This window comes from Schistocerca serialis, chromosome 2 (assembly GCF_023864345.2).
Source record: "Schistocerca serialis cubense isolate TAMUIC-IGC-003099 chromosome 2, iqSchSeri2.2, whole genome shotgun sequence".
NCBI lineage: Eukaryota > Metazoa > Arthropoda > Insecta > Orthoptera > Acrididae > Schistocerca > Schistocerca serialis.
Window position 1 is genome coordinate 187,246,667 of NC_064639.1, and position 14,755 is coordinate 187,261,421.

General features: G+C 41.2%; 1 protein-coding gene across 1 annotated transcript in view; it reads right to left on the bottom strand.

The window, feature by feature from the left end:
- Window positions 1-618: 618 nt before the first annotated feature.
- LOC126456895 (ER membrane protein complex subunit 5) overlaps window positions 619-14,755 on the bottom strand; it is a 57,808-nt gene continuing 43,671 nt past the window's right edge. The window contains exon 3 of the mRNA XM_050092732.1: window positions 619-1,692. Within this exon, the coding sequence (XP_049948689.1) occupies window positions 1,468-1,692 (225 nt within the window). The 3' untranslated portion in view covers window positions 619-1,467. The remainder of the gene's footprint in view (window positions 1,693-14,755) is intronic.

Below are 14,755 nucleotides of genomic sequence, written 5' to 3' on the forward strand. Positions count from 1 at the left end.
TTCAGCTGTGATGGTACTGCCAGTGGAATATTAATTGTAAGAAAATCAGACTTTTACATTAAAGACTACAGAGTTATTCACAAGTACCTCCAAGTAGAAGACTGTGTGAAAACTACAAGACATAGACAAAATAAACACACTTCTCTGGATACAACACGTCTCCTAGTTTTTAACTCAAATTACAGGTGTTCAGTATGGGCACAATTTATGATGTGGCATAAATCAATAAGGGCATAAGAGCACATGCATGTAATTCACTCAATTCACTGCTACCTACTTGGTGCTACTTAGTGGTCGATATGCAAGCACAACTAATTCAATATGACAATATGCAGCAGATGACTTGTCTACATGGTATTATATCCCTGCTCCCTGGTGGTGCACTCTGCAACAACACCACAGCTTGTATTATGAATTGAAACTTAGAGAGGTGTACCATTCAATTGCTGGTCAATACTTCCATTCAGTAGATGCCCCCGCAAGATAAGATGTGGCTAGGAGTTTTGAATCAAAGTCAGAGATTGTTACAGAATAAAGAAATACTGTATCTTAGTTACAATCAGTTCAGCTGTTGCATACAGATGTATTCAAATCAATAACAATACACATTTTGAATAGTTTCTTTAGGGAAAGAAGGAAAATAATTTATTGTTTTTACTAGTCTCTTTGTCATACAATACAACATTTTAATTCCAACAGATAAGTAAAATGTTAATAAAACATTATCTCACAGCTCAAATAAGACATCAGCAAACCTCACTGATGTTTGACCTTTTGATAACTATTTGTAGATTCACAATTTTTCTGTGATGCACTTCTTGCCTGGCATATTTTGCTTTATTTCATACAGAGTTTGCTTGTGCAGATGGTGATGACATGAGGTGTGTGTGTGTGTGTGTGTGGTTTTTTTTCCCATTCCTAAACACCTGTCCTAGCATTAAGTAACTCTGAACCCAATCATTTTCATTGCACCATTGCTGCTGTTCCTAAAATGCCTGCTTTCATACTTATTATGAATGCAGGAATACAGATAATGAATAATCTTTTACAACACTATCTTTTCTTTCACTTCCAAAAAGTTTATTTGCACCATGTTGGTTTCTCTCTGCCTGCAGCAAGATTGCCAGGATTCAAAATCTTATGCTACACACAACTCAATATATGAGAATAACTAATAAAGTATAAACTTCAAAGGTCTACTACATTCATTATAACAACTCAATAAATGCTATTCAACACAGCAAATTGATGTGCGCTCCTCAATTCAACTTTCTTGAACGTGATGTTAAAATACTCTGAAATCAAATGTTAACTGAATAGTATTATGAACATATTTAACAAAAAGTTTGTCAGACATTATTCTGCAGATGAAAAAGGAATGGATAATGATTAGTTACTGAAATAGTGAAAGACAAACGTGCAAAACACATATTTTCCTTCACTTTTGAAATATATCCATTTCTAAAATCATGACTGTGGCTCTTCAAGTGCAGATTTTTGTATTGGTGGCACATAATTTGGTGACAAAGCTTTTCCTCTGTGACTAAACACATAAAATGAAGGTATATTTCTCAGAGTTTCCCAAGATTTATTCTCCAGATCAACTGTGGCTCTTATTTCCTTGAAGTCTCCAGCTATATGTAAGACACCATATAATGTCACAAAGAGACTCACAATTCCTTGTATCATTATCTGAAAAAAAAAAAACGGAAAAAGTCTGCTGTAATTTAAAATTGTCTACACTTTACATATGTAAATGGAATATAAGGGATTAACATTATACAAGTACACTATAAAATGTCCTATATACAGAGTTTTTTTACAAGACATCATACTATGATAACAAAACATGGAGAATTCCTTGCAAAAAAGGCAGCCAAGTTTAATACGAAGTTTAACACAGAATAAAGAATCCAACTGCAATACGAATCTAAAGTTGAAAATTACATCAGAACTAAAATTTATGGAAGTACTTGAAGCATGTTCATTTGTTTATATTATTACTCCAAATCAAATATATATTTCCCAACAGAGGTTTCAAAGTGAAAACTTTGATATCTCCTGAAAAAAATCAGTTAACTTCAGCACCCCTTTGTGGACAAGCATGCAGAGGTGAGGTTTTTAACAGTGAGGTTTTTAACACTCTTAATAAATCCAACACAAATGTTGTTAAATTATATTATATACATAAATTAAAACATAGCTAAAAATCACACTCACTCACTTCTATAAGGGGCATTCAAAAAGAAACGAGCCGGAGGCATAACTACACAAACCAATACCTGTATGTTAGAAGTATTGACCCTGGCTGTTGAGACACCTGTCCCATTGTGACATAAGGCAGTGAAAGGCTGTCTCATAAAATTCCCAGGGCTGCGATGTTAACCAGTTCCGCACGTACAGCAGGACATTGTTGTCCAAGGTGAATCGTTTGCCCCTCAGAGCCTTTTTAAGGGGACTACAAATGGCATAATCACAGGGAGAGAGGCCCGGATTGTATGGAGGTTGGCCGAGAACCTCCCATTTGAATTTCTGCAGGCGTTCCGCAACTGTGTTGGCCCTATGAGGCTTGGCATTGTCGTGGAGCAGAATGACCCCATGGGTGAGACTGCCTGGTCATTTTGATTTGATTGCTTGGCAAAGGGTGGTCAAGGTTTGCGAGTAACACTGGCTATTCACTGTTGTCCCATGCTGCAGGAAGTGGATCAGAAGGGGGGCATTTTGGTCAAAGAAGAACCTCAGCAAAAGAGACAAACAATTCACTTTGGACAACGTCCAGCTATACGTGCAGAACTGGTTAACATCGCAGCCCCGGGAATTTTATGAGACAGCCATTCACTGTCTTGTGTCACAGTGGGACAAGTGTCTCAACAACCAGGGTCAATACTTCTAACATACACGTACTGGTTTCTGTAATTGTGCCTGTGGCTCGTTTCTTTTCGAAAGCCCCTTATATCTTTACTCTCTTACACCAGAATTAAACTGTTTTCCTTGTGGGTCCTGAAGTCCAAGGAGAGAAGGTGGCTAGGGAGTTTAACTGCATGATCAGTGAGAGTCTCACGCTCTAATGCCTCTTGTAGTGGTTCATAGAGCACACCCTTATCCTTAGTGGCACATAAATGTTTACAGTCACTGTTTTAGACTCTCATACCAAGGGACGACTGAGAAATAGTATGTGACATTAAAAAGCATAATTGTCCCTGTTATGTCTGCATAAGCAGAAGAAACTAACGAACAAAGTCCGAACTGTTCAATTAACCAAAACAAATTCTCCAAGTATAACACCAACACAAAACAGCGATCCGTCTTCAAATCGCAACTACATACAAGAATAATATAAAAAACAACTGAAATAATTTCCTACTAGTCTCCACCAGAGATTTCTCCGATATACCAAGCCTAATCCAGAGATCAGCGAGAAGATCCAGGCCAGGCTGCCGGGGCGGCAGCTATCCACGTCTGCTGGCAGTCGATGAACTGCCGATGTGCGGCGGAGCTCCGGCCTTCATAGCGCTTCGGCGGATGAGTACCTCGGAACTATTTTCCATCACGTGGTTTGACGTGTGAAAATAGTTCCGGGATCTGCAGCGACCTCTTCCTTATGTTTATGTGGGCCAGTAGTGGCCCCTGGTGGCCGCTGGTGTCTTTGCTGTGTTGTTGTTGTTGTTGTTGTTGTGGCCATTCGTCAATATTGCCTGTTGGTTGTGTAGCGCTTCCGTGTGCCTGTGAAGCGGGCAACCCGCGGCTGCAGGCTGTCAGTTTGGTTGCTGATACTCTAGGTGCCTTGATGTCTGGTGGAGAAGGCCACAGCAATCCCACACTTGGCATTGTTCTGACAGTCATAGTCCGCGGAGCGTATAACTCCTTAGTGCAAGAGCATAAGTTTACAAACTGAGTCCTCCAAACACAATCACAGAGGTCTTTGTTGTCCACAAGCCATCTTCACAATGCATTACACCTATAGGGTACTGTATCCCATGATACGGAAAAACAAAAATTTCTTTAGGCAAATCAAAAATTTATTTCTCAACATATTCTTCACTCTGTTCAATACATTTGTTCCAATGGGATTTCCTTTTTTTTCTCTCTCTTACAATGGAAATTTATTTTGAACTTCTTTCCTTGCAGCAAAGATAATCTCTTCACTAAGTGAAAATCTCATCCTTCTAAGCAATTTTATGAGATTCGGAAAAACTGAATTTATGTGGAGCCAAAACTGGGTAAAAGATTGGGTAGGGAACAGTTCAGTTCTAGATGGTATACAGGAGGTTCAAACCTTTTGGGTCAAATTGAAGCAGTTGGTTGTGGGTCCACAACTGATTATATTGAGATAGGTAAGAAGTGGTCGAAAATGCATATTTAATTGTGTTAGATACATACACAGCAACCACCGCATAACAGCAATGTAGCTCATAGTAACTGTTCAAAGTGACGAACGGCAGGCTTGATGTAAGCATGGCAATGACGCATGAAGTTCTGCCACACTCTCTCAAATCCCTGGTGTCTGTTGTACAAGGAGACAGGCAGCTTGGACCCTAGCAAGCAGATCTTCATCCTTTTTTACTGGTGTTTCATGCATGCACCAACATCTTGATGTAACCCCAGAGGAAAAAGTCCAGAGTTGTGAGATTCAGTGACTGCCTTGGTCATGAGACAAGATCTCCCCTTCCAATCTAGCGATGAGGGTACATGTCATTTAGGTGCTCGTGGACATAAACACTGAAACTGGCCGATCCACCTTCATGCTGAAAGCACATCCTTTAGTGAACAACAAGGAATACAGTCTCCAAGAACTGTGGCAGCACATCCAACAGAAACACCAAGTAATGTGGATTAGTCAAACAGGGAGGCAGCAAATAAGGTCCTATTAGGGGATCTTGGACAATGTCCGTCCAGGGGAATGAGACCTTGCCTGTGAACAATACAAACTGTTACGAAGTTCAGCACTATAGCAGTACAGTGGATAATCCATTGACCGACATGAATGTGTGGTTCAAAATCCCTTGATCCCAGTGCTTGCACATGTTCTTTATGATAGGCGTGTTCCAACAGTACTCTCCACACTATAGCCTTCACGGGCAGCTTGATGGCTGCTTATTTCTGGGTAGCTGAAAACACAATTCAACAACATTTCCTCAAAATCTGGTGTTCTCACATTTTCTTGGCGGGATCCTTGACGGTTCTATGTGGTTGAATGACTCCTCTTGAAAGTTGGTATCCATGGAGATAAATGTCTTCCAATTAGGACAATGGCTGTTTGGAAAACTTCCTCTGTGCATTTGTGCCACTTTGTGGGCACTACATCTTGCTGCACCATACTTCCCAAATGAATGCCTGCCACCTCATGTGACAAGTAACATTGCACTGTACACACCAACACACCATGGACACATCACAAGCTGTCTGATGAGATGGACGGCTGACACTAGGGATAGTGTTGTGTATGCAACAGAGGTTAAAGCACTGGTGTGATGCATTTGGTTATCACATGATGCGTGTGCTATGATCTAAATTGTGTACAGTATGTCTGTTTGCTGGTCAGGGCTGTACATTGTTTTATAACCCGCTGCCTTTTGCAGTATACAACAGACACCCAGAATCTTTGTGAGCGTGCAGTGGAACTGCAAGCACTGTTGCAGTACATCCGCAGACTGATGGTCGTTGCTTTGAACAATTACTATGTGCTACCTTGTTTCTTGCAGTGTACACTGTTTACATCCATAACACAATAAATATGCAATTCTGACCACTGGTCTCCTATCTCAATATAATCGTTTGTGGTCCCATTACCTGCTGTTTTGATTTGATCCAAAAGGTTTGAGACACATGTATTTTTGCCATTGAACCAAAACGCAAGATGTGAGAAAGCAGTGAAAGAACAGTTTTTTTGTGCACATGTATTGGAAACTTCTGCTTCAATTCCTATGCCAACAGTTCAATTATTTTGGATAATGAGAGACAGTTACTTTTCTACACTTGCCTATGCAGTCAACCACAATGATATACTTTGAGAAAGAAAGAGAGTTAGTCAACACTTCATTTCATATCAACACAACTGCATTTGCCATTTTTGCTGAAGTTTCATATACATAAACACATAGTTTTGACTTTAATTGTGTCTCCAAAGTGTAATGGTGGATTCACATTTTGTCTACTGTCCCATAAGAATATCAGGGGACTTTGCATTATACTTAAGATCTACATCATGTTTACAAACTCAAAGTTGAAAAGTTCTTCCATGTACATCTGTGATGTCAATCAACAAATATGCCATCCATCACAACCTCAGCTTCTTCATTCAGAATACTGTGTGCATTATTGTGTGATATGCATACTTCCTCAAACATCCACAAGTCTAAATTTGATGATGTTCAAGAGACGTTCCAATCAGAAGTCCAGGTTATGTTTAATCTCTCTCTCTCTCTCTCTCTCCCCCCCCCCCCCCCCTCCTATGTCCCTCTCCTGTTATGCTTCCCAAACATGGGGGATACCATACTGTGGCTGGTTGCTGCACTCCTACTGAAAGAATCTATATCCTACATTTTCAAACCATTACCTGAAGACTATCTATCTAAAAAACATGAACTACTTTCCTGCACCAGCTCTACACACTTCCTGTACCTTTATTATATAGCAATCATCTTTTTGTTGTTAATGGCAACTTTCTCTGCACCAGCTAAATGTAATACCTGTGGTCCTGCTAGCACTGAAAACTACTTCACCCAGTGATTGACTGATTCCAACTGTTGCCACTTCCTCCCTACTAATCAAGAGTGAACTACACCCAAAAACTCACTATCCTGGGAACACAAACACCTATTTCAAAATCTTCATAGGTCATCTACAAAACTCTTCTTCATTAACTATAAACTTAAAACTGGTCCAGATTCAGTAATGAAATATTTATGATCTGCATTTAAGTCATACACATCCCACTTCCCCTCCTTATTCTTCCAGAATGTCAACACTCTCTCTCCCAGAACATTCACCTGGTCCTCATCATGCCATCTTCCTGGATGATGACTTCCGACTTCATAAGAATTTCTGTTCACACGAAAGCCACTAATCCCAACAATGTCATCATTTCAAAAGTTCCACACACAAACATCTCTCTCATACAGCCTGACCGCCTACGGCTGCCACATCTTCAGTCATGAGTAGCACTCTTCCAGTATCCCAAAGATCTTGCACAGTCCTGTGCAGGTCAACATTACCTCCTCATCTAGTCGAGAAACCCATCTTCCTAGCCTAACACGCCCCCTCCCCCCACCCTCCAACTTCATTTTACAGCAGCACTTATGCCCAATATTCTCCATTATTTGTCAGATATATTCCAGTCTCTGTCTTCCCCTACATTGTTTACCCCCCCCCCCCCCCCCCCCAAATTGCTCCCTCTAAAACTGTACCAGTTATTCCATGATGTCTTAGTGCACGGAGTCCATAATTACAGATCCAGTTTCAAAATGCTGTAGAAAGAGAAGCGCTGCTGAGAATGACATTTAATTTGAACAGCATATTATTCAGCTGTGTGGTTGTTAACTCCATCTGTGGACTGTATAAGTAGTTGGCTCCTTCGAGCTGACCTAAGTTGAGGGATTGCCTCTTCAGTCGTTCTGGGTTTCGGTAACATCTCTGTGGTATTTTGGTTCGATTCGGCCGCATTGAGTTGTGGGCCTTGTTTTACAGGCTCACTGTGCTGCTTCGCACTGGACTTTTATTTATCTCCTGTGTATGTTTATTGAAACTACTTCTCAACCAGTGGTATGGAACCGGCCATTAACACACGCCTTATTGTGTTCTAGTCTAGCTGATGTGAGGGCCACATCTTGTAGAAGACGCCACTGATCTGATGAGGTGGAAGGACACCCACACCTGCGACAACTGAGGGATGGTGGCTCAGCAGTTGGCTCACTGAATCAAGAGTTAAGTGAAGCATTATATGTAGTTAAAGGCTTGCCTTGATGTACCTTGGCCAGGGCTCTCAAATTTGTTCTCCTGCTTTTCTCTATTCATTAAGATTTTAATCATTTTCTTCTTGCTTAACTGAAATTTGTAAGATTTTATTAAGTATGGTGGCAATCATACATGCGAGGGGCGTTTGAAAAGTCCATGCAAATATAATAACTACTTACATGTTTGGGGTAAATCTTTTTTATTTTTCGACATTGTTTCCTTTTAGGTTTATACACTTTGTCCAATGCTGTTCTAATTTGTTGATCCCTTCTGAATAATAGGAACTGTCCAAGTCTGCAAAATAGCTATTAGTTGCTGCAATCACCTCCTCGTTTGAATAAAATCTTTGTCCTGCCAGTCATTTCTACAAATTGGGGAACAAATAGAAGTGTGGAAAATTGGGGGGGGGGGGGGGGGGATGTGAAGAGTGTTGGAATCCTATTTCCAATAATTTTGCGACCACAACTGCTGAGGTGTGTGCTGGTGCAGTGTCGTGATGGAAAAGGACTTTTTTACGGTCCAATAGCCAGCGTTTTTCTTGCAGCTCAATTTTCAGATGGTCCAATAACGATGAATAATATGCACCTGTAATAGTTTTATCCCTTCCCAGATAGTCGATGAGGATTATCCCTTGCGAATCCCAAGACAGTCACCGTAACCTTTCCGGCCGAAGGAATGGTCTTCACCTTTTTTAGTGCAGATTCTCCCTTGGCAACCCATTGTTTAGATTGCTGTTTGGTCTCAGAGTATCGTAATGTATCCATGTTTCATCCACAGTGACGAAACGACACTAAGTCCTGCAGATTCTTCCTGAACAGCCGCAAACCATCCTTGCAACACTTCACACGATTCCGTTTTTGGTCAAGCATAAGCAATCGCGGAACCCATCTTGTGGATAATTTTCTCATGTCTGAATGTTTATGCAAAATATTATGTACCCATTCATTCGAGATGCCCACAGCACTAGCAATCTCACACACCTTAACTCTTCTGTCATCCATCACCATATCATGGCTTTTATCAATGATTTCTGGAGTCGTAACCTCCACAGGGCGTCCAGAATGTTCAGCATCACTTGTGCCCATATGGCACTCCGAAAATGTTGAAACCACTTATAAACTGTTATAATCGAAGGTGCCGAGTCACCATAATGTTTATCACGCTTCTCTTTAGTCACCTGAGGCATTTTGCCTTTCATAAAGTAATGTTTAATCACTACACGAAATCCTTTTTCGTCCATTTTTTGACAATCACTCGACTTCCTTGATTTACACAAATGCCAAACACAAAGAACTAGAGCAATATGGCTGAAACATGGTGTGCGTTCTTTCCAAAAATGCTATTAACTAAACATGAACTCGATACACGCCGGTGGTGCCATCTCTCAGACTTTGCATGGACTTTTCAAACGCCCCTTGTAACTGAAGTTTGTTCTGAATGTAAATGTGACCAGTCCCTAAATTAATTGTTTTCTCTTAAATGCTTGGAACCCTTTTAGAAAAAGTGGTTGGTTTAAATTGCTGAAAAGGTGTAAGCTTGATGGTTAACTTTCTCGTAAGAATTGGCTAATTTCATTAAGAATTTTAACAATTTTCTTCTTGTTCAACTGAAAGTTGTAAGGTTTTATTAAATGTGGTGGCAATTGTAAATAACTGAAGCTTGCCTTGAATACATATCTGGCTGGTCTTTAAAATGATTGTTTTCTCCTAAATGCTTGGAAACTTTTTAGAAAAGATCATTGCTTTAAATTGCAGAAAGGGTGTACATTTGATGGTTAACATTTATCTTAAGAATTGGCGAATTTCATCAAGATTTTAACATTTTTCTTGTTGTGTTTTTTCCTCTTAAATGCTTGAAACATTTCTTCTTCTTTCTTTCTTTTTTGTTTGAAAAAAAAAAAAAGAAAAAAAAACAGGTTGTTGCTTTAAATTATATTTCTTAAAACCCCAGGGAAATTTTTAATTCAACAATCTTGGCATGTTTAAATAAAGTGTTTTACTAAAAGGCAAAAGATATTTTCCCTGAAATTTTCTAGCTGTTCCATGTTCCATTGGCCTTGCTTTTTTTAAAATTGCTACTGTATTCATTTGGCCACGTCAATTGGCAGCAATGTGTGGTTTTTATTGCAGGGAAGGGAGGAGGTGGGAAGGGGAGTGGGGAGAGGCAAACGTTTAAGTATCTTTCACCTTGATTATTTATATAGTGATGTAATAGTTAAGGTAAACTATTGTTACTTGTACATTTGTGACTTTCAGGTCACAGTTCACTATGGAGGTGTAGCATTGCCTAGGGCTCAACTTGTTAAAGAAACTTATGAATCTAACATTAGCTCTCAAATTGTGGAGGGAAGCGTTACCGATCTTGTTGCGCGGGTGAGGGTGGCATTGGATAAGCCACTCGTCGTTACCGCAGAAACTGTTGGTGAGGTATGTGATGCCCTGGCACAGTACACTGCTGCGTTGGCCAGTTTAGAGCCGACCACTGATTTTCTTGACAGTGCTCCTCCCATTCGTTAGCAATTCACTTGCCTTCAGGCACAGCTTCTCCATTGGGAAATTGAGTTAGTGATCTTGGCCGTCTTAAGGCGGATGACGAACAAGTCCAAGTTGTCTGACAACAGCAGGGTCAAGCGGCCAAATTTTAAGACGTTGTGAATCAGTTTGCCTTAGAGGATGTAACAAATTCAAGTGGGGACCAGGTTTCTGATACCCAAGTTTGAATAATCCTGTTCGAGCACTTACTTCGCCTCAGTGTTTTGGTATGAGGAATTTCTGTAAATTACCACACCCTATGGGAATTTTATTGAGGGAAATTGATAAATTATCCATTGAGTCCAGGAGTAACATTGAGGAAGTTTTATGGCTTTTGGTTAAATTTGAGCGTCACACGGATTTGTTAATTTTGTCTCATAATCAGGATCTTCAGTTATTGTACCCGTTAACTAGTGGGACATCAAGTCAAATGTTTGTTGATATTTAGTGTGAGGGAAAAGAGTTGAGGTAGTTACATCAACAGGTGATCAGTTTAAAGATGTCACTCCATTTGAACAACAATTTGCAGTGTAAGTATTACTGACGGGTGCAATCAAGTAGTAATGAGACCTTTAGTAAATATATAGAGTGGAACCGAATTGCTGTTTTGACCTTAGAACTGCAAGTTCCTGAGGGTCAAATTGTTGATAACATATTGGAAAGGATGGTGCCAGAGGATCGATCTCGCTGTTTGGGCCTTAGAGCTACAAGTTCCCGAGGGTCAAATTGTCGATAACATATTGGAAAGGATGGTGCCAGAGAGGATCAATCTCGCATCACCTTTGCTAGTAAACCTACTATCTTTGATCAATTAAGTGCTTCGGATTCAGCATTGAGGCACTTAGTTACGCTGATAATCAGTGGGTTCAGTCATCTTTTGGTTGCTTGGTAGCCAGTGGCTGTTCCGTGCAATCCAAATTCCACAGTAACCCATAACAGCAATCTAAGGACTGTTTTTGTTACCAGCAGGTAGGACATTTTGTTCTTGAGTTTCCGGTTCAGTGAAAGTGGGAGAGAGAGAGCTCACAGTGTTGGAAGTTGGGAAAGGAGCCTATACATTCCTTTCCAGGTATTGTCATCAGGCCGGGGATGTTGTGCACGAGCCCTTACCCTTTGTGTTTGCTCACTGGAATCATGAGCCAGTCTGCATCCTTGTTGATTCTGGATGCTCAGGATCACTGTTGGACTATCATTGGTGCCTGGAGTATTGGTCTTTATGTAAGTTTTCTCCTTTATGAGCTTCTTCTCGGAAATGTCAACTTGCTAGCGGTCGTCAGCTGCTTTTAGTGGGTGAGTTTGTGGTTAGTTTGAGTATTGAGAACTTTTCCTGGCCAGTTAAGCTGTTAGTAATTAAGAATTTGTCTGTTAATTTAATCTTGGGCTGTGATTTTGTATACCACGCTTTATTAATGTTTGATGGTCTACAACACACTATTTATTTTAAATTTTGTCCTGGATAACAAATTGGTTTAAGCTCACATAGAATCTCATTGCTGGTATGTTCTGTTTTGCCTGCTAAGGTGTTATGAATGGAGTCATTTGGAGCCACAACAAAGGGATCACTTGTTGCAAGTGTCAATAAGTTTCTGAAAGTGCTCACCAATAGGCTTGGCATGACTAATAAAATCCTGTACAAAATCAGGATGATTGATGATGTTCCAGTTCTGCAATCTCCCGACAGTTTATCACGTGTCCCCACCGCCCCCCCTTTTACACCCTCCTCGAGATGAAGAGCCTGTGTGCCCTCATAGATGGTATGTTGTGTGCAGGGTTTATAAGACCTTCTACTTCCTCCTACAAATCACCTATGTTCTTGGTACCCAAGGGTAGTAAGGGAGAGTTCTGACTGGTAGTTGATTACAGGTTGGTGAAAGAAAAGGTTATACTGGAGTCTATACCTTTACGTGATATCCATCATTCTGCACATGGTTCTCTGGAGCAAAATATTTCACCATTTGGGACCTGAACTAAGCCTATTACCAAATTCTGCTGTCACAGGAGTCCAAGCACATTACTGCATTTTGTACAGATTGGAATCTCTTTGAATTTAACAAAGTTCCTTTCAGCCTGTCAACAGGAGTGGCTGTTTTATCCAGGTCATTGGATCCAGTGCTCGGCGACTTAAAATTTAAGTTTGTATATAACTGCTTGGATGACGATGTTATCTATAGCCCCACGTTTGAGGAGCACTTGTAGTATTTGGAAGCACTGTTAGAGAGATTTAGCAAAGGAGGATTGACCATGAAACCTGCTAAGGTCAACTTGACACACTGGCAGATTTCCTTTCTAGGCCATTTAGTCTCTGCCGAAGGGGTTAGGATCAATCAGGAGCATATGAAAGATCTCCAAAAATTTCCCCCTCCTGTAAATGAACAGGTGTTTTCCAGGTTCATTGGGATGGCCAACTATTTCCACAAATATGCGACTAACTTAGCATAACTGAACATCTTGTTTAGGCACTTGTAAACTGCATGTATGAATTTTACAAAATGTGTAACACTGTGCTGTCTGTGATATTGTTATTTATTCTGCTACTGGTTTTGGCCTTAAAACATCACCAACAGCAGCTGTACAACATACAAAAGTCACTTTGACTTTTGTATATGGTAGAGCTGCTGTCAATGATAGTTTAAGATCGAAACTGGTAGTAGAATAAATAACCCCTCTTAAAGAATTACACAGGGAAGGAGTTAATTTCTGTTGGAACCAAACTCACCAGGCATCCTTCGAAGCTATTAAGCATGTTGCCAGTAACCCACCCGTCCTGGTTATACCAAAATTTGAGTTTCCCTTTGTGGTCCAAACTGATGCCTCTACTTGTGAAGTAACGGCAGTCCCCCTATGGGAACAGGAAAGGGATCATAGACCAGTGGCCTATGCATCTAAAAGGTTATCTGGCAGCACTTAAGTATTATGTCTAAGAATGGGAGGTGCTAGGGGTGCTTTTCGCTTTAGAAAAGTTTAGCTTTTATCTTGAGCATCGCAAATTCTTGCTTGAAACTAACAATCAAGCCCTCAGTTGGGTGCTGGCACACCCACGTAAGACAGGTCGTATAGCTTGCTGGGCTGTCTGAATGTCAGCTTTCCAATTCAAGGTGCAGCATATCCATGGCACCTACAATCAGGTTGCCAATGTCTTGAGTCAGATGTCTAAGTTTAGGGTTCAGCAGTCTGAAAGTATTCAGTCCAGGGGATTGTGTAGGCAGGATATTATTCGAAGTTCCAGAACTTTTCGGGGACCTCTGGCAAAGACGGACAGTGATCCTAGGATTACGGCCATTAAGGGTAAGCTATTGAATGGTGAACAGGTGGCTGGTCATCTCATCCATAAAGGCCTAGTTTGTCGTGGTGGGGCAAAGTCAGGTGGTTTTAGGATCTGTTTGCCCTATCAGCTCGTCCACCCTGTGTTACGGTACTCTCATCATGTGGTGTTTGGGGGTATCTAGGCGTCCACAAAACTATCACTAATATTAGGCGCCATGTGGTTTGGTCTTCCTTATACAAGGATGTTGAGCAGATGGTGAATGACTATGGAGTCTGCAAAAGAGCAAAGCCTAATTCTAGCCCTGCTAAAAGTCTTCACCAATCCACTAGGAAAACTTATCCCAGCACTCCTGCTTGTGTTGGCGAATAAGGCAGTAGGCCAGCACACGCAGCCGTTTAAAGGCGATGAGGTGTTCTATTGAGGGATGTCGCGTGTGATGCTGGAGCGCCCACTGGCGATCTTTAATCACCTCAGCGATCGCAGGCGATCACCACGGCACAGTCCTCGGCCGAGGGGACCCGGAAGAACGGGGAATGGCAGATTCTGCGGCAGTAACGATGCTGGTGGTGACCGAGTGCACCACCGCTTTCAATGGCTTCATTAGAAAGAGGCGCAATAGCAGCCATGGAGGAGAAAAAGTCCCAGTCAGCCTTATTCATAGCCCATCTGCAAGGGCACCCAGAAGAGTGACGCTGTGGCAGTGACAGAAAGATCAGAAAGTGGTCACTACCTCATAGGTCGTCATGCACACTCCATTGGACAGGTAGTAAGAGGCTAGGGCTGCAGATCGAAAGGTTGATGGCTGAGTACGTGCCATGCGCCACACTGAAATGTGCGAAGGCACCATCATTTAAAATGGAAAGGTCGAGCTATGTCAATACATGATCAATGGTGGCGCCTTGACCTGTTGCCACTGACCCACCCCATAGAGGGTTAGGGGCGTTGAAGTTGCCGAGTAACAGGAAAGGTGGCTGCAATTGGGCTATCAGCGCAGCCATGTCATGCT